This window comes from Periophthalmus magnuspinnatus, chromosome 10 (genome assembly GCF_009829125.3).
Source record: "Periophthalmus magnuspinnatus isolate fPerMag1 chromosome 10, fPerMag1.2.pri, whole genome shotgun sequence".
In the NCBI taxonomy this organism is placed as follows: domain Eukaryota; kingdom Metazoa; phylum Chordata; class Actinopteri; order Gobiiformes; family Gobiidae; genus Periophthalmus; species Periophthalmus magnuspinnatus.
Window position 1 is genome coordinate 9,090,330 of NC_047135.1, and position 20,433 is coordinate 9,110,762.

The window sequence follows — 20,433 nt, forward strand, 5'->3', positions numbered from 1 at the left end:
AGATATATTGTATAAGCAATCTTGAGGTCAGTGTCCACTGCGTGCCGTCTGTATCTAATTGTAAACAATTCTGTTGTCTGATAATCAGGAAGTGCACATTAGCATGCTAGTTGTTGTTAGCTTTGCCATGACGGCAAAACTGTGGTAACTGACGATTGGGAAATGTGCTTATAAACTCACTGTGTTGAATAATTGGGATACCCGGAATGTATGAGGTAAGTGACGAATAACTGCACTGCAAACCATCTTAAAAAAAATAGTTCTGTTTTTTACATTTTAAAGACAGTGAAAATCTGGCCCCAAGGGCAAAAACATGATCCATACAGATATATAATTGAGTTGAGTGGGATGAGTGTGTATGTTTTTAAGCTCTAATGTTAAATGTTTTGTTTTTATACTCAGAAGGACTCAGGACTATATTGTCACAGCTTGAATTAAATGCATGGTATTTGCATGTTCCTTCTCTGTCCGGGTTGGCTGCAAAGTAGGCAGGGCCAAAGTACCTTTAGCCTCAAAGTTAATTTGTATTTTTCCTGCATCTTTTTCAAATATTTATCTATATTGAGTAACTTGTGGTATAGTTTGTTTGAAATAAACTAATTGCCACTTTATAATCATTACATTTTAATTGACCACAATAAAACATGAATGATTTATCCATTATGAACAAGTAGGATATTAATAAATTACTAAACTTGAATCATCCACATTAAATGATTTATTAATTCTTAAGCCTTTGCTTTTGGCCCATTCAAATTATCAACATAAAAATACCACATCATCACAGGAATCAGACAGATTTTTGTTGTCATATCAATCAGTGTAGAATACAAATCCCTGCATGAACACAGGTTTGATTGATTGATTGATTGATTGATTGATTGGTTTTATTTCGAGTTAGTGCCAAGAGAAAAGAATAACCATGTTTACTACATGTACATTGTAAACAAAAGAAAAGCACATCTCTCGAAAAGGAGTGGGAAGAAGAAAAACTTATATTAACCCACCCCTGATCATATCATAACTTCAAAAATTATGTGGTTACTTTTGTACATTGATCCTGGGGCTTAACAAATATTTACATATAGCACAATAAATTACATATTACATCTGTATACACACATATACATATTATGTACATATCTATCTACACATTATATATACATATATCTACACATTATATTTACATATATCTATAAACATTTTATTTAATTATTTTAAGATCACCCAGTGCTGTCACCCTTATACAACGAAAGCAAAACATTTTTATAATTCCTTTTAAACCTGTAAATATTTGGGCACTGCTTCAAGTTATCTCCCAACCCATTCCACAGACTGACCCCACACACAGATACACACATGCTTTTCCTGGTGGTTCTCACTGATTTTGTTTTAAATTTACCCCTTCCCCTCAAAAAGCAAAGCAGTATAGAATTTTACCAGATCAAAAGATTTGAATAATTTTGATTTGAAAAAAGATTGTTTGTATGGTCCAGGTAACCAACCTTGTGCACAATTCTCACAGCACATTTTTGCAATTTGAAAAGGGGAAGAAGTAACGTTTGGTAGTTGTTGCCCCAAATTTCAATACAATATGTCAGATATGGAAGTATGAGTGAGCAGTACAGTATGTAAAGAGCCTTTTGATTGAGAATGTATTTCCCTTTATTGATTACAGCAACACTTTTTGAGACCTTAGATTGTATGTATCTGATGTGTGGTTTCCAGCTCAGCTTTTCATCAATCATTATACCTAAAAATTTAATATTAGAAACCCACTCAATTTTGACCCCATCAACAAGTATTGAAAGTTCTGAATTTATTTTATAATGACCAAAAAACATAGCTTTTGTCTTTTTTAAATTTAGGGATAACTTGTTGGAATCCATCCATAATTTAATTTTACTTAACTCTGTGTTCATCGTTGTAATAAGTTGTTTATAATTGTCACTGGAGAAAAATATATTGCATCTGCAAATAAAATTATTTTATAGGTTCTGTAATATATACCCTTTACTAAATAGTAGTTGTTGATAATTTGAAATAAATAATTAATAAATAAATAACCCTTTAAGGCTGTAGTATGTATTTTTTGTGCCAAAAATAAAACAAATAAAAGCATGTTTTTTTGTTGTTGTTTTTTTTCAATTTGGTTGTGTCTATTACACTGAACAACTTAAAACACGTGTCCTGAGCGGGCTTGCATCTCCACAAACCTGACTCCTCCTGCTTGTTTCCATAGAAATGCTGTTCCTTTGGCTATAATATTCCGAAGTATGGATTTAACTTTCTACTTCTATGGAATGATGAAGGTGACATGCCACCTCCAGAAAGTTACAAATTTTGCTTTTAAAAAATGTCAATTTTCTAGTTGTGTATTGCAACATGTGCAGCAGGAAAATCTTGGTAATCCTGTTAATAATTTGGAGTAACCACAATTTTCATTGTACAAGTTTGGGAGTGACTGAAAATCATTATTTAATCCAAGATGATGAATAGGTATAAAGCAGTGAGTGAGTAGCTCACCTAGTGATGAAAGAAAGTGTGGAGTTTGTATTGACAGTTGCCATGGGAGATAAGGACCTATAGGGTATTAACACAAAGCAAACTAGTTTGGGCATGTCAGAGAGCATTTACGTTTACTGAAGAATTTTTTCAACAAGCTACTGGCACTTTTTTGTATTCTTATTACCATATGGACTGAATTTAAATACTCAATACATATTTTAAAAAATCATTATGAAGATAAATTGTGTTGTACCTTTAGAGCCTTATGAAAAGAGTACAATCAAGGCAAGCTACGTCGCCCCGGATGGGTGCTCGACAGCGAGTGCCTGGTGGCCGGGCTTCACCTCACGGGGCCCACCCGGGCTCAGCCCGAAGGAGTGACGTGGGGCCGTCCTCATGTGGACCCACCAGAGGATCCGTAAGGGGCCGGTGCATGAAGATCTGTGCGGCAGTTGAAGGCGGGGTCCTCGACGACCGGATCTCTGGAGATGGAGACTGGCTCTGGGGACATGGAATGTCACCTCGCTGGGGGGGAAGGAGCCAGAGCTTGTGCGGGAGGTTGAGCGTTACCGACTAGATATAGTCGGCCTCACCTTCACGCACAGTTTGGGCTATGGAACCCAACTTCTTGAGAGGGGCTGGACTCTCCATTTCTCTGACGTTGCCCGCGGGGAGAGGCGGCGAGCTGGTGTTGGCTTGCTCATTGCCCCACAGCTCAGCCGCTTCGTGTTGGGGTTCACTCCGGTGAAAGAGAGGGTCACGTCCCTGCGCCTTCGGGTCGGGGACAGGTCTCTCACTGTTGTGTCAGCCTACGGGCCAAACAGCAGTGCAGTGTACCCAGCCTTCTTGGAGTCCCTGGGAGGGGTACTAGACAGTGCACCGACTGGGGACTCCGTTGTTCTCCTGGGGGACTTCAACGCCCATGTGGGTAACGACAGTGACACCTGGAGGGGCGTGATTGGGAAGAACGGCCTCCCTGATTTGAACCCGAGTGGTGTTTTGTTATTGGACTTCTGTGCTAGTCACAGTTTGTCCATAACAAACACCATGTTCAAGCACAAAGGTGTCCATCGGTGCACATGGCACCAGGACACTCTAGGTCGGAGGTCGATGATCGACTTTGTTGTCGTGTCATCTGATCTCCGACCATGTGTCTTGGACACTCGGGTGAAGAGAGGGGCTGAGCTGTCAACCGATCACCACCTGGTGGTGAGTTGGATCCGCTGGCGGAGGAGGAAGCCGGACAGACCTGGCAGACCCAAGCGTATCGTAAGGGTCTGTTGGGAACGCCTGGCAGAGCCTTCTGTCAGAGGGGTCTTCAACTCACACCTCCGGGAGAACTTCTCCCTGATCCCGGGGGAGGTTGGAGACATGGACTCCGAGTGGGCCATGTTCTCCACCTGTCGATGCGGCCGCTCGTACCTGTGGTCGTAAGGTCTGCGGTGCTTGTCGTGGCGGCAATCCCCGAACCCGGTGGTGGACACCGGAAGTAAGGGATGCCGTCAAGCTGAAGAAGGAGTCCTATCGAGCCTTGTTGGCTCGTAGGACTCCTGAGGCAGCCGATGACTACAGGTGGGCCAAGCGTGCCACGGCTCGTGCGGTTGCAGAGGCAAAAACTCGGGGTTGGGAGGAGTTCGGGGAGGCCATGGAGGAGGACTATCGGACGGCCTCAAAAAAATTCTGGCAAACCGTCAGACGCCGCAGGAGGGGGAAGCAGTGCTTCACCAGCACTGTTTACAGTGCGGGTGGAGAGCTGCTGACCTCGACTGGGGATGTTGTCGGGCGGTGTAAGGAATACTGGTCCAGCTTTATACTCTCCATCGGGTCCTCGAGGGTTCATGGGAGTATGCCTAACCAGTCCACATGTGTTTTGTGGATCTGGAGAAGGCATTCGACCGTGTCCCTCGTGGTGTCCTTTGGGGGGTGCTCTGGGAGTATGGGGTCCGGGGTTCTTTGCTAAGGGCTGTCCGGTCCCTGTATGACCGGAGCAGGAGCTGTGCATTGCCAGCAGTAAGTCAGACCTGTTCCCGGTGCATGTTGGACTCTGCCAGGGCTGCCCTTTGTCACCAGTTCTGTTCATTATATTTATGGACAGAATTTCTAGGCGCAGCCAGGGGCCAGAGGGGGTCTGGTTCGGGAACCACAGGATCTCATCTCTGCTGTTTGCGGATGATGTTGTCCTGATGGCTTCATCGAGCCAGGACCTGCAGCAGGCACTGGGGTGGTTTGCAGCCGAGTGTGAAGTGGCTGGGATGAGAATCAGCTCCGCCAAATCCGAGGCCATGGTTCTCGATCAGAAAAAGGTGGTTTGCCCTCTCCGGTTGGGTGGTGAGTCTCTGCCCCAAATGGAGGAGTTCAAGTATCTCGGGGCCTTGTTCATGAGTGAGGGAAGGATGGAGCGTGAGATTGACTGGCGGATCGGTGCAGCGTCTGCAGTGATACGGTCGCTGTATAGGTCCGTTGTGGTGATTATGGCGATTGTGGCGATTTACCGGTCAATCTACATTCCTACCCTCACCTATGGTCATGAGCTCTGGGTAATGACCGAAAGGACAAGGTCGCGGATACAAGTGGCTGAAATGGGTTTCCTCCGCAGAGTGGCTGGGCGCACCCTTAGGGATAGGGTGAGGAGCTCAGTTACACGGGAGGAGCTCGGAGTAGAGCCGCTGCTCCTACACGTTGAGAGGAGCCAACTGAGGTGGCTCGGGCATCTGCTCAGGATGCCTCCTGGACACCTCCCTAGGGAGGTGTTCTGGGCATGTCCCACCGGGAGGAGGCCCCAGGGAAGACCCAGGACACGCTGGAGGGACTATGTCTCTCAGCTGGCCTGGGAACGCCTTGGGGTCCCACAGGAGGAGCTGGAGGACGTGTCTGGGGTGAGGGAAGTCTGGGAGTCCCTGCTTAGACTGCTGCCCCCGCGACCTGGCCCCGGATAAGCAGAAGAAAATGGATGGATGGACTTTAGAACCTATGAAATTAGTTAAAGCTGTACTATGTAACTTTTTATCCAGTGTGTGTGTAGGTGTGTGTGTGTGTGTGTGTGTGTGTGTGTTTGAGTTTAATAAAATAGAATAAATACTACTACTACTACTACTACTACTACTACTACTACTACTACTACTACTAAATAATACTACAGCACTATTACGTACAGTATGTGCAGCATATGAACAGGATAAACAGCAGGTAAAGTGACTTCAGTGCAGTGTACACTATTGCACATGTTTTGTTTTTGTTTTTTTTGTTTTTTTAAATATTTACTTATTTTTCTCTTTTTTAATATTGGACAGAGATGTTTGCAATTAATGAATGTACATGATTTAAATGGAGATGTGTTATGAAACATTTAAGTAACTAACTGTGTTAAAGAAACTATTGTTTGGAAAAGGCGGTAGATAACATAAGCCTGTTCTTCTCCTTGCTCTTTTTCATTAATTTTTTGAATCTTTAATGTTTATCACACTGTTGATGTTTTCAGAGTTTATGAAGTAAATAAATAAGTCATGAATAAAGCAGAGAAGTATGTTACATTTTAGAGTTGGTTTATTCTGAAGTGGTTTCTTTTATTATAAAGGACATATACGTCAGAAGGATTTGCTTTTCTAAACAGACCAATGAGCAAATTCCTCAAATGGATTCTGAGAAAAGTAGGCTGCGACAGGAGGGAGACAAAAGACGAAACAAAAGAATCCAAAGAAGGTAAACAATTTAACTGTTAATATATTTAAGGGTTTAAAAAAGTCCAGTTTCCCAGTCGGTTTAAGGTGAATTCATACTTGCAAAGTATTTTTCAAAACTGGGACTTGTTTAGAACTTCAGCCAGAACTCAACCTGGACTAGCACAGGACTAAACCAAGTCTAGATGAGGACTAAACTGGGTTAAATCAGGACTAAACCAGGAGTGAATACATTGGTTTAGTCCAAGTGTAACCAGCCCTTTCATGGTTTATCCCTAACTTTATCCTGGCTCAGCCCATTTTAGCCATGGTTTGGCTTAGTCTTGGTTTGTTCCAGGTTTTTTTATCCAGTCGTTGTTTAGATCTGATTTAGACCTGTTGTACTACTGGTTTTGATGTCTTTGGTAAGTCCTGGGTTAGTTCTGGGATAGTCCTATATTGGTGTAGTCCTGGTGCCTACTGGTGCTGTGGGTTAGTCCTGATTTAGTTCTGGTTTGGTCCTGGTTTAGTCCTGGTATAGTTCTGGTGTAGCCCTGCTGTAGTTATGGTGTTGTAGGTTAGGCCTGGTTATTATTGGTTTACTTTTCAGGTGTAGTTGTAGTTGTTGTTGTAGTTTAGTCCTTTGTCCCTTGTTTAGTCCTGGTTAAGTCCTGGTTTAGTCCTGGTCCTTGTCATTGTAAGGATTAAATCTTACATAAATATCATTATGTAACTCCTTTGTGCACATGACACAGGAATGGGGCTGAGACAAGCTCACAACGCACCTGTGCCTTGCTCAGCGGACTCCGGAAACCAGGACTAAACCAGGACTAATTCAGAACTAAACTATTACCTTTAACTTGGACGGCACCAGGATTAAACTATGACTAAAGAGGGACTAAGGAAACCAGGACTAAACAAGAACTAAACAAGAAGTAAAGAACTAAACCAGGACTAAACAAGAACTAAACCAGGACTAAACTACTTCTTTAAACCAGGATGAGATTAGGCTAAAATATGACTAAAGACAGGCCTAAACCAGGACTAAACAAGGACTAAATCAGGATTTAACTATCATTTTAAATTATAGAGATAAACTAGGACTATATCTTGCAGGACTGCACCAGGATTTAAGAAAGACTAAACCAGGACTAACTATACTATCTATACAGATATTTTAGTTCCTTTCTGATGGATTGGGAACATTTTATCAGATTAGTATTATTGAGAGAATTACATTGTATTTACTTTTTATCAGTATTGCACACTTCTAACTGGAACTGAAACATGACTAAACTACAACAGTACCAGGACTAAATCAGAAAATGGGGCTAAATTATAACAGTACTAGAATTAAAGTAGGACTAAGACAGGACTAAACCGATCCAAACCTTGATATCCCATAATCCCATTATGCATTCTCTTTACTGTACTAAAGACAAATTTTAGGTGACCTAGTGACTAATTTGTGCACAAAGAATGAATATGTGTCTCACAATTTTCGAGGCCAAAGTTGCACAAAATTCAGAGCACAAAAGTAGAATAACACGATTGGGGAAAAATATAAAATTTTGTTGAGATTGTAATTCAGTCTGCAATTTACGTTTTATACTAGAATTCTGTTCAAAGTTCACATTTTAAACATCCAGAGCAATTGACAAAAAGACTAAAATATGAACTAACAAGCTATTAGACAAAACAGGCAGTTTTTTGGTACTTCAAAAACTGCAGCCTTGGCAATTTGCTAATTGTGCCCATTCATTCAAATTGCGATTTTGATTTGATTGTGATTAATCTTGCAGCCCTACACAAATATAGCCCGGACTCATGCAACATCACAAAATGGGCCAATAATATGGATAGAGGGGTATGTAATATGAAGACATTTAGTGGTTCAAATACGCACTGCTGTCAACTAGTAGGGCTAAATAAGGACCAAACAAGGACTAAACAGGATTAAACCAGGACTAAACAAGGACTAAACAAGTATTAAACCAGGACTAGCGCTAAATAAGGACAAAACAACTTCAGGCAAGCACTAAACCATGACTAGACAAGAACTAAGCCAGGACTAAACAAGAACTAAACCAGGACTAAACTTTTGCTTTAAACTAGGATGAAACTAGGCTAACTGACTAGACAAGAACTAAGCCAGGAAGATATTAAGGAAGTACTAAACCAGGACTAAACAAGGTCTAAACCATGGCTAAACCAGGTCCAAACTAGGACCAAAGTAGTACATAACCAGAAGACAAGTACAAAATACTAAACAAATACTACACTAGGACCAAAACAGGACAGGCAAGTAGGACTAAACCACGGGTAAAGTGCTAAACCAGGGGTGTCAAACACATTTTCACCGAGGGCCACATCAGCAAAATGGCTGCCCTTAAAGGGCCAGATGTAAAATAGATGATGTAACAACTTTTTTAACTTGTTAATTAACCGTTTCTGTATTTATTACTTATTCATGTTTCAAATATTGCATATTCATTTGCATAGATGTAAAAATTGGTAACTGTGTAATGACATATCTCTTAATAAAGTGACATTTTAAGACCATCATACCTTTTAATTTACCATGTTAAGGGCCACATAAAATGATGTGGAGGGCCACATTTGGCCCCCGGGCCTTGAGTTTGACACATGTGTGTTAAACCAATACTAAAACAGGACCAATCCAAGACTAAACCAAGACTATTCAAGGGCTGCAGGCACAAGGGTTCTATACTAGTTTGAAAGACTTGGGATGGCAATGGTCTTCCATTGTTATAGAAATAATCCAAGTCAAATCAAAATATTATATCTTTTAAATGATGAAAGGTAAAATTCTTGTATTCTGCAAGGAATAATTTACCAGAAACCCATGAATACTAAACCAATTCCAAGGGATATACCAGAACTAAACTAGAACTGAACCAGGATCAAACCAGGACTCAACCAGCTCATATGTCAGATGAGATGTAGCTGTAGAGTTCTTATATAAACATTAACACATTTCTAGACACATGGGCCTCATATGTGTGACCTTTGAACTTTGACCCTAATCCTTTCTGTGTGAACCCTCTCACCTCCAACTCTCTGTTCTCATTTTTTTTTTGTGTGTGTTTGTTTGGGGTTTTTTTTGTTTTTTTATGACTTTTGATGTTTTATCACTTTTTACTTCTGAGTGTGAAAAAATTACTCAAGAAGTAGAAATACCAAGCATTGGTCCAGATCTTAGGCAAGTCAGAATAAAAAGTATTTGAGGGAACTACTTTTCAAGAGTAATTTTAAGAGCAACTGTCTGAACATAACATCTGAATGGGCAAAGTTAAAGGAACTGTATATAAGATTTTGATTTAAAATTTCATAAATATGTTTAATCAAATCAAATTTACCTTTTACTTCTTCCTCACTACCTAAACCCCAGCACCTTTAGACAATCGTTAATCAATGTTAGTGCAGCTTTTGAGTGAATTCTGGAAGTTCTGAACTTTCTCAGGTTTGGCCTTGTCATATCCTGAGAAAAACTTGTATGTGTTCTCTATCTGCAGGTTAAGGCACTGGCAATTGTGATGGTACCGGTAATACCTTTTTAAAACTGTAAGAGCTCAGGCTTCATACAGTTCGTTAATTGGGACTTGTTCATGGTCCCTGTAGGACCAAAGGAGGCACTGTTCACATAGCACTGAAGTCAGACCTGTTCCCTAGTCATGTGGGACTCCGCCAGGGCTGCCCTTTGTCTCTGGATTTGTTTGTAATTGTCCATAGACAGAATTTCTAGGACAGGAGCCAGCTAAGATGACTCAGGCATCTTTTCCTGATGCTTTTAAGGGGAGATGTTCTGGCATGTCCAATGGGTGGAGACCCCAGGAAGTGTTTTTTGATTCTATTCACTCTAATCATTTCCTAGCTCAAATAAGACCTATATTTGAAGTAAAACTTGAATAATAAATGAATTAATGGATTTCAAGCTATGGTAAGCGTCTTCCGTGATCATAGCACCAGGTCTTCACAAAGTCTCACATAGCGCTTACCTTTGCATGTTTTTTCACAAACACAATAATAATAAAATAATAGTTAAAAAATTGTCTGTACTGACACTAAAATAGGCTCAAGTGTGTCTGTCAGCGTTGTCATGTTTGCCTTGGTTCACGTGGGCACTTCGCCTTTGAATTTGCTCAAATTTCAATGTTGCTCTGTGATTGGTCCACCCACCTGACTAACCTTACAGCAGAAGGACACCAAGATGGATTCTTATGAGATTGTGAACTGACAAATATCGAGAGAATCCATCTTGCTGTGCAAGGTTAGATAGGCCCAGTATTTACAGAGATATGAAGCATACACCAGAGAAACAAATTAAGTTAAACAGCAAATTCTACCATTCTATAGTTTTGTAATGTTAGGCGTTTAGTGTTCTAGTGTTTTCATCTGATAACCCACTTTTTAAGGTTAAAATTAAACTAGCCTCAATGAAGCCTACTGGACTGTAAAGAGAAATGTGGGCCACAACAAACGTGACTCATAAACTCCACTGTTTTAATCATTAACATCATAAACACATATCTCACCTCCTGTTTACTACTGTTTTTAGCATCAACATTTCTCTGAACTCAAGAGGAGGTTTGGTTCAATTTGTAGAATTAAATTGTTGCCAAAATAAAAGAAAAAAGGGATATATATTGTGAAGAAAGCAGTGTATTTTAAAGAGGTGGTATTATTCAAAATAGTCTTTTTGGAGTTTTCATGTTATAGGTTATAGGTTTTAGGTTTTCTTTTATTTCGTCTCCTCATGGAGAAATTTAGCTTGAAACAGGTGTCAGTAGCATTAACATACAGACATGATATGACATAATAAAAAAATAATAAAGAAAAACATGTAGAACTGGACAGTATATAATCTCTGGCTCCACACATCTGTGCAATCAGTCCACATTGGAGATTTTAGGGACTGGGGTACAAACAAGTTTAAGTTAAAGTTTCAAATTTTTTATACCTGTTGTCTTTACATAAATGAACTCTGTGCTGATTCCACACTGCAGGAGCTCATACTGTGTGTTGAGCACATGAGAGAGATCTCTGATGATCTATAGAGCCTGTCTCACAGCTAACTGTTCAAAGATAGTCTGTGGTCCAGTCAGCTTAAACACACCCATGATGTTACCAGCCAGTTTTATCATTAAGAATGTGCAATTTATATTTGACAGTCTGGTTTCCAAACCAGCTGACTATTCCATACCTTAGCACAGACTCTTTACTAGCTATATAGAAGGTCAGCACAATATTTTAACTGACTCCAAACATCCCTAATCTCTTAGATAAATACAGGCGCTGTACTTTTTAGGAGATTAAGGGTGTGGCACACTTGTCACATGCTCATTCCAGCTCATATGATCATCCACTTGAAACTCTAAATATTTATAAGTTGAGACTTGTTCAATGTATGTATCTATCCATGTATCACTACCTCATCATGAGTTCCAGTTGAGCTGGAGTCCACTACAACCTCTTTTGTTTTGTTCAGTAGTGATTGTCAGACCATTTAATAAAGTGGTCTAATGTGTGGCTGCTGATGTCAGAGCAGCCTGTGAGCAGATTTAGTAAAAAGGTATAAAACATGTTAATACGTTGTTTTTGGTGACCATAGCATTTTCAAAAAAATAAAAGGCAACATGGTGATCTAAATATGTTATGTGTTAATAATTAATAAGCTACAGAAGTATGATACCACTTATGTATGATACCACCTCTTTAAAGATGCACTATTTGTCTTGCATTTGCTAAATTACAGGTGTCTCTAAAATTCTTAATTCTAATCTCATATCTAATTATGTTAACAATATTTAGAGAAACGAGTATATATATATATATATATATATATATATATATATATATATATATATATATATATATATATATATATATATATATATATATATATATATATAAAATAATTAAAAATAAAAAATAATTAAAAATCTTTAATCAAAATGGGTAGTCATATGCACTTTAGTTATTTTGCTACTTTTGGTGTGTATTCATTCTGGCCTAATTAAAGCTCCTGGTTCAAATCCAGGTTTAGTTGTGCGGTGCATCTTGTTGTTGTTATTGACACTGAAAGCAGAGGTGGATATCCTGTTCTGGATCCAATTTCTTACAAATGCTCTTCCCCTGTAGGACCCGGTGTTGAGTTTCCTCCTCTAGTTTCATACCTTTTAACTGACTGATCACACAGAACAAACAAACAACAGGTGTCACAAGTCCATGTCCTAGTTCTTTGTTAAAGGTCCTATTGATACTTTGCAGCTGATGTCATCTTCCCTAGGGGTTTGGTGCTAACTGGAGGCACTGCTCTGTCTGAAGTTCTGTTACTCATGTTAGATTTTAATCTGAGATTTGTTTTAAGGCAATCTGAGTTTCAGACTATTTTAAACTCAAAATGCTCTGTTCCACCTTATGATGTCATATAGAGGTGGATTTCAAGTAAATAGTTACCTTTAGTTTAGTAGAGATTGTAAATTTCAAGTCTGAAATCATGCAAATGATTCCAGTGAAGGTGTATGGAATTTAAAAACACAGTGGAGCACTTCCTGAATTACCAAATGATATCACAATAGAGTGTTTTCTATTTGAGAGAAGAATGCAGCCTAAATATGCAGGATTTGAGTGGTAAACATGTTTGAATGAAACAAAATATATTTTTTGATGAGGAAACATCAAAACATAGGTCAGAAAATATTGTAATACGGGCCATTTAAAGGTACACTATGTAAGTTTTCTGGTGGAGGGTGTGCCACCTACTTGTCTCCATGTTGATGATATTGTTGGATTTTCAGACGACATCACAATACTGTATAGGCTAACATTATTGAATACAGCTGGAGGCAGCTTAAATAAATATAGGTTGTAATATAGTGAGTTCTAGTAACTAATCAATAAGTCAATCAATTAATCAGAAGAAAGTGGGTAAAAGACAAAATAGTCCTGGTTTAGTTCTGGGATAATACAGGGGTAATACTAGTTATTGTTCATCCCAGGCTTTGTCATGGTTGTGTTCTTTTTTAGAACCGGTATAGTAGTACTTAGGTTAGATCTGGGTTAACCCTGATTTTGTCATGCTGCTCATTTTGGTTTAGAAATAGATTTTTGTTTTGTTTTATTTATTTATTTTATTATATATTTACTTATTTATTTAGGCTATATTTAGGCTATAATTTGGTTCTTTAAAAAAAAAAAAAAAAAATTCATTTAGTGCTAACCTTGTTGTGGTTCAATCTTCTGTAATTCATGTTAAAATGGTAAAAGACATTTACTGAAGAGAACAGAACAAGCCAAAGAATTCTAGTCCATGGAGGCAGACTGACTTTAACAACTTTGTGCCAGATACTCGAGAGAGGCCCTAACCCAACCTGAACAACTTGTAGTAAAAGTAAGACACGTTGTGCAATATGAACATGGAGGAACAGATTTTCATATTTTTCTAATTAATACTTGGCTTGGTGGGTTAGTATCTGTGGTAAAAAAAAAAAAAAAAAAAAAAATATATATATATATATATATATATATATATATATATATAGTTTTACATCAGTTAAGTGGCAATTTGTGTGGAAAAAAACAAACAAACAAACAAAACATGGTGAAGAAAAGTACAAATATACAGGAAGTATGAGCATTTAAACTGCCTAAACAGCCGACCTCTGCCTATGTCATCAGGATCAAAAATTCCATCCAAAATGCAGAGAAAATTCCTCTTCTGTACCATATATTCACTGTTCCTCCTATATACCACATATTCATTATCTTTCCTCAGTACCATATTTTCACTATCCCTCCTCTATATCATATGTTCACTGTCCCTCCTCTGTACCAGAGATTGTGTTGTCTGCCACATTGGCCAGGTCTCTCTTGTAGAAGACATTCTGAATCTTAATGTTTAAATAAAGATAAAAATATATATATATATATTCACTATTCGTTCTCTGTACATGTCCAAATAATGCTTGTACCTGTACTGCATTTTCAATTGCAATGCATGTTTGCCCTCTAGTGGTTAGTACATAAATTGCTTTCATATATGACCAAGTAGTAAAACAACATACATTTTAAGTGATTTTATTATAAACTGTAAATAAAGAAACTATTTAAACACAGCTACATTTATTAATTTAATTAATTCTGTAAGTCACATTTTGGATAAAGAGCACTTTGTATTTTAACTGTTTTACACAGCAAACATTTTATAGCCATTTTTTTTTTTTATTGAACTCTCCAGCATATAAATCTATTTAATATTTAAATCTGGTAATAGACCACTACAAATGATCAGTTACTCAATTAATCTTTTAATCTTAATTTATTTCTGAATGCATCTTCAGGTTTAGTCCAGCTGAAACCTAGTGTAGCCCAAAAACTTTACAGGGACTGGTTTGGCAAGAAAGGTTAAGCCCCTTGTTTGATCTCAACTTGGTCCTATTTTTGTCATGATGTAGGCTTAGTCCTGTTGTCCGAATCTATCCTACAGCCAGTTTAGTCCTGGTCTTATTCTGGTCTAGTCCTGGTCTAGTTCTGATTCAGTACTGGTCTATGTATCTTTATGGTGTGGCTCCTCTCAATAGCAGGTACAGCACAGATATTGTTAAGGCACTGGCTGTATAAACCACCACTGCATTGTACACCACACTGTCCCTTATTCTCACACACAAGTTTCTCTGAGATTCCTCAAAACTTCTCACCAAAATCTCTTCTTTCAGTGGTTCTCCAGTTAATATTTCAACTGTCTTAGTCTTTTCCGGCTTTGCAACAACTTTATGTTCAGTTACTATGCTTTTTACTACTGATACATCATTTTGCACAGACTCAAAGTTAAGTTTTAGTCTGTTTAAAACATTTTGAATAATTTGCTGTCCCTCTCGGAGATTTCCCAATGCAGAATCAAAGTTTACAGATAGAGGATTGGGTTGAATTTGAGGAGCAATTTCAGCAGTTTTATCATTGGTTGTGAAGTTGTGCAGAGCAAGCCTCATTTGGTTGATAAGTGACCCCAGTTCATCTTGTTGTGTTCGGTGGTTGGTAGCCTGGACACGTAAAGCTTCTTGTAGGTTTTCTGGTCCCTTCTGAGCTTCAAGTAACAAACTCTTAAGTTCCTGAAAATAAAAAAAATAAAGTTTGAGGAAGAGGAGAGAATCCACAATAACAGGAAACAGATAATCTGGCTGTGTTCATAATAGTTTGGTCCTGGTTTGATTCAAACTTCAGTTCCAGGGTTTAGTGTGTACATCTGTAGCATTTGTGGTGTGTACAAGTGTAGCATTTATTGATATTTATTCACACTGTTGTCATGATACAAACATTTTAGCTACGGAAAAGACTCGATACTGAAGACCACAATGATGATAAAAACACTCTGTAAACAATATAATGTATTTTTGTGTCCTTTCTTTGATATTACCATGTGGTTTTATATCTGTGCAATCCCTCAATCATCCAGGTAGGTTCCATAGTGGTCCATTGGTGTATACCAGTCTATGTGGTCAGCATGTTCCACAGTATGGCATTGCACTTATCCATCTCCTCTCCACTGTGGTTGGATTTGTGAAGAATGAATGTTTTTTAAGGTATTTTTTAAGCAATAAAAACACCTTTAATTGAATATTTGCTAGCTTGACAAGTTCAAAGCCATATTGTTTAACATTCTAAGCAAGAAAAACAGGCAGCAGAAAGGTTACAGTGTCCCAAATTGCACACTGTACACTGTAACCTAATTTAAATTAATTTCTCATTCAATCAGGGGATCACAACCAAAACAAATTTAAAGAGTAGTTACCTAGACATAGTAGGATCTTGCATTTTTACCTTCAAAGTGATGAGGGCCTTCTTTACAGCTTAAGATCATTCTAAAGCTATTCAGGAAAGGTTCATTTCTGTCTTGTAAATGTGACTACTAATCAGAATCAGAATCAGAAGACTTTTATTGCCATAGTCTGTGAACACAGTTCACAAACTAGGAACTTGATTCGGTGAAAAAGTGCAACATAAACACACTGAATAAATACAAATACAAATAAGGGCATGCACAAAGTTAAAAAGATATGCTTAAAAAAAATCAAATGAAATATTTAAAGGGAGAAAATATGTACAACAGCAGCATCAGAACAACAGTGAAAAGTGGCTTATTAAAGTGACCGGTGTTATTAAGTGTTCAGTTTAGTGCAGATATTATAAAGTGTTCATGAGACAAACAGCAGAGGGGAAGAAACTGTTCTTATGGCGAGAGGTTCTGGTCCCAATGGACCGTAGCCTCCTGCCAGAGGGAAGTGGCTCAAATAGTCCATGTCCAGGGTGAGAAGTGTCAGCTGCTATACTAATCTTGCAATTCCCAAAAAAATTGTATTTAGGTACAGACATACCTGACTTAATTAAGTACTTCTGTAATAAATAAGGCTGATAGTACAAGCTGGGCATGGCTTTGGTTCTTAAACTTTGACTCTAGTGTTGTCACAACTCATTTTCAATATTAAAGAACTCAAAAAAAGAGATAATTATTTTTCAATACTAAAGAAAAGACTCAATACTCCATATCAGTTTGTACACAACAATGAAGGTGAACACTACTATAGAATAAAATTTTCAACACAAAATAATCGTAGTGTCTTTAAAATCTTCTTGAAGTCTGAATATAGCTCTGATAAAGACCATAGAAACATAGGAAATGTCAAAATTTATAGTATTTTTAGTTTTCAGTATCAATCAATATCTGGGTATTGATTTTTTTGACAACCCCAATTTGCTGAGGGCCTTTCTCTCATATCCACATTGCCATCACTTTTCCACTACAAAATGGTTAATACTTTAAAGAAGAGGTATTATGCAAAATTTCTTTTGGAGATTTCTACCATGTTATAACCTTCCCTCATCAAAAACATGCCTGAAGAGGTTTTAGATGTCATCCATGCATGTTTGAGTAATCTGGAGATCTCTCCCGGGTCATATTCAAACCTTCTTTAAAGTTAGCAGTACAATTCTGGCCAAAGCTCACCCCACAAGCCCACATCACCCATACACCTGCACGGCAATTTTCCACAAATATACAAAAGTAGAATACAAAACATTACAACTTAATATGATGAAAGTATTGAATCCTCACCTGTAGTCTGACCCTGTTGACATAAGTGGACCCCATGACCCCAATGATGGCCCCGAGCACAGAGCCAATCACTGACCAGTTCTTGGTTCGTTCAGCTCTGGTGCGCTCCTTCTCATGACTCTCTCTCACCGCAGCAGAAAACAAGGCAAACTTCTCCCTCTCTGAGCCCTCCGCGAGTTCATAGGCCGAGCGCAATCGACGATCCTCCTGGAACCGATGAAAAAAGATTAGTGCACATAGGCCTGGTTTAGTGTTGGAGATAGTCCTGGTCGAGTCCTGGTCGAGTCCTGGTCGAGTCCTGGTCGAGTCCTGGTCGAGTCCTGGTCGAGTCCTGGTCGAGTCCTGGTCGAGTCCTGGTCGAGTCCTGGTCGAGTCCTGGTTTAATCCTGTAGTTTAATCCTGCTTTAGTCTTGCTATAGTCATATAATTTACTCCTGGTTTAGTACTACTTCAACATTGCTTTAGTCTTGCTTTTATCCTGCTTTAGTCCTTAGTTTAGTCCTGGGTAAATCCTTTGCCAATTTGGTTTGGTCTTGTTTTTATTCTAGTTTTGATCTGGTTTAGTGCTGTAGTTTTGGTTTAGTCCTGGTTCAGTCCTGCTTTAGTCCTGATTTTGTCCCGAGTTTAGTCGTAGTTTAGTCCCTGGTTCAGTCTTTAGGTAAGCCCTTGTTCAGTCCAGGTTCAGTCCTTGTACCTGCAATAGTTTGTGTTCTATGGTGGCCAGCTCCAGATAGTGTGGCTCTTCCCTGGACACTCGCTCCAGTCTCTCTCTGACCTCCTTCAGTCTGAGCTGCAGCGCATCCACATTCACATGAGCCTCTCGCACCATCGACCGGGACACCATGAAGTCTGCCTCAGCCTGAGAGACAATAGTTAAGTAAGTACATGTTGCTAGACTACTCTTTTCACTAAAGGTAGCACCATTATATTTACGATTTGACTTAAAATCTTCCCTTTATTTTTATGTTGGTGAAATTTATCATCCTGGTTGGACACGGGCAGCAGGTATGGCAAACATAGAGGTAATTAAATAACTGTTAGCTTGTAACCATCATGTCAACAAAGACCAAAACTAGTCTAAAATTGCATAGATATGACTAGACATTATAAAAATAGATGACAACCTTTATTTTGTTAAATCAATGTTTAAACTGACAGAAAAATTCCTTACCTGTGCGTAAATTGCCCCTTGATTTTCAATGTAATTTCTGATGTTGATGACATAGATAAAGGTACTCCTTTTTAGAACTCACCACTAGACCAATCAAGTTCCTTATACCTCCAGAACCCACACCCTATCCCCACTCTCTTTAGTTCTCCAGGCACTGCCTAGTATAGCGGCTCTATTTACAATGTGGTTTTGCGTGGAGTTTAGTTTAGTCCCATTTTAACAATGTAAATATACAAATATCAAAAATGTATAGAGTATACTGTAGTACTAAGTAGGTTTTCATTTGGTATGTTATCCATATCTGACCTGTGTGACTTTGGTCTGTGCCTCTCGGACCTCGTTGATTCCCACAAACTCTTCATATCGACTCCACCATGAGTTCAGAGAAGAGCTGAGCACCTGAGAGGAGCTCTGAGCCCATTGCCGACCCAACGCTGCTGCATTCTGACGAGAGAAGACAAAATTGTACATTTATTAATTAGCAAAAAGTTAAACCCATTTCAACAACAATAAGTCTTAGGGAAGGTGCATCTTGACCTGGACATTAGCCTGATGGTGACAGTGATTTATTAATTAATTTATTCAAACTATCTATAGTTTAAATACATACATTTATTTATTTGTTTGTTTGTTTGTTTGTTTGATAGGGACAGTGCATATTAATAAACACCTGTAGTTACACTGTAAATATGCCAGACTATAGGAAAGATTTTCCATCTGTTGTCCCTGGGCAGGTGACAAAAAAAAATAAAATTAAAAAAATAAAATTAAAAATAAAATAAAATAAATAAAAATAAAATAAAAACATATCTCATATTTTATGCACACTTAAAAACACACTTAGTTGAACAGATGCAAGCTAAACAAGTTCAAAGCCATATTGTTTAACATTTTAAGCAAGAAAAGCAGGGTACATAAAAATTACAGTGGCCTTCATTGTCCCAGATTACACACTGTATACTAATTAATTTTTCATTCAGTCAGGGGAATCACAACCAAAACAAAGTTAAAGGGTAGTTTTCTTGACAGGGTAGGATCTTGTGTTTTTACCTGCAGAGTGGTGAGGGCCTTCTCTTTGACTGCCTCGGCTCCTCTTCGGTCATTTCCCTCTGGAGGTTTCAGGTTTGGGACATCGCTGTAGAACCGGATCACAGGAGCGAGGACTGGCCTGGACCCGTTCACAGAGAAACCACGGGACAAAACGCACAACTGGACCCCTTTGTATCTGAAAAATTTAAGTTTGAAAATCTCTTACTGGCCTTATAAAATTGATGGAAAGGTTATAATGTAATTAATTTATAAACCAAATATATATGGACAAAAATGTATTCTTAGTATTCTTTTATGTAGGTTACCAATACAAGATTATAATACATTATTTTGTGTAAAGTTGTAGACACTGAGTGGAAACAAAGATTAAACGTATATGAAACTTAAAGATAAACTAACTCGATAATTTTAACATCAGAAAAATTATAACAATTAAGAAATATAAATTAGAAAATTAATGTAATCAATCAAGTTTATTGTACTGTACCTCATTTGTAATATTGACTTTGAGATGATGAAGAAAAGTTGATTCACTTCACTATTTGCCCCTAGAAGAAGACAAATGCATCGATTGTAAATTGTATGGCGCTGGATAAATTGTGTCAAATATTAAAATAACAGAAACAACCTTTCGAAAGAGATCCAGGAAGGTGACAGTTCTTGATAAGTTTCATTCACGATTAGTCATTAGCTCAAAATTCTTACCCTCAAATTCTTTCTAACACGTTGTATCACATTTACTCATGTTTTATGTATTCCACTACCCGTCTGACATATAAACATCACAGATTCTGCAGTTGTCATGTCGTTTTTCGCAGTTTGTCGAGGCTAATTTGTTAGCATCCACATGACCCACAATGAACTGTTTATTTTTACTCCGGCGCATCTCTGTGGTACTATTTCCGAGGTGGCTGGGG

At 38.4% G+C, this 20,433-nt stretch overlaps 1 protein-coding gene across 1 annotated transcript; it reads right to left on the reverse strand.

Moving 5' to 3' along the window:
• Window positions 1–14,413: 14,413 nt before the first annotated feature.
• Window positions 14,414–20,411, reverse strand: ccdc51 (coiled-coil domain containing 51). The gene is made up of 7 exons (XM_033973985.2): window positions 20,145–20,411; window positions 20,004–20,064; window positions 19,517–19,691; window positions 18,773–18,910; window positions 17,990–18,154; window positions 17,296–17,502; window positions 14,414–15,295 (listed from the first exon to the last, which is right to left on the reverse strand). Exons 1-7 carry the CDS (start codon window positions 20,188–20,190, stop codon window positions 14,744–14,746), a joined length of 1,344 nt encoding a protein of 447 aa, XP_033829876.1. The 5' UTR covers window positions 20,191–20,411; the 3' UTR covers window positions 14,414–14,743.
• Between the last annotated feature and the right edge of the window lie 22 nt (window positions 20,412–20,433).

Bases quoted from the DNA above. Each gene is read 5' to 3' on its own strand.
- ccdc51 (XM_033973985.2), bottom strand. From the start codon at position 20,190: ATGAAACTTATCAAGAACTGTCACCTTCCTGGATCTCTTTCGAAAG. The intron at 20,065-20,144 runs GTTGTTTCTGTT...GTCTTCTTCTAG, and splicing joins TCCTGGATCTCTTTCGAAAG to GGGCAAATAGTGAAGTGAAT. The intron at 18,155-18,772 runs GTCAGATATGGA...ATTGTCTCTCAG, and splicing joins CACAGACCAAAGTCACACAG to GCTGAGGCAGACTTCATGGT.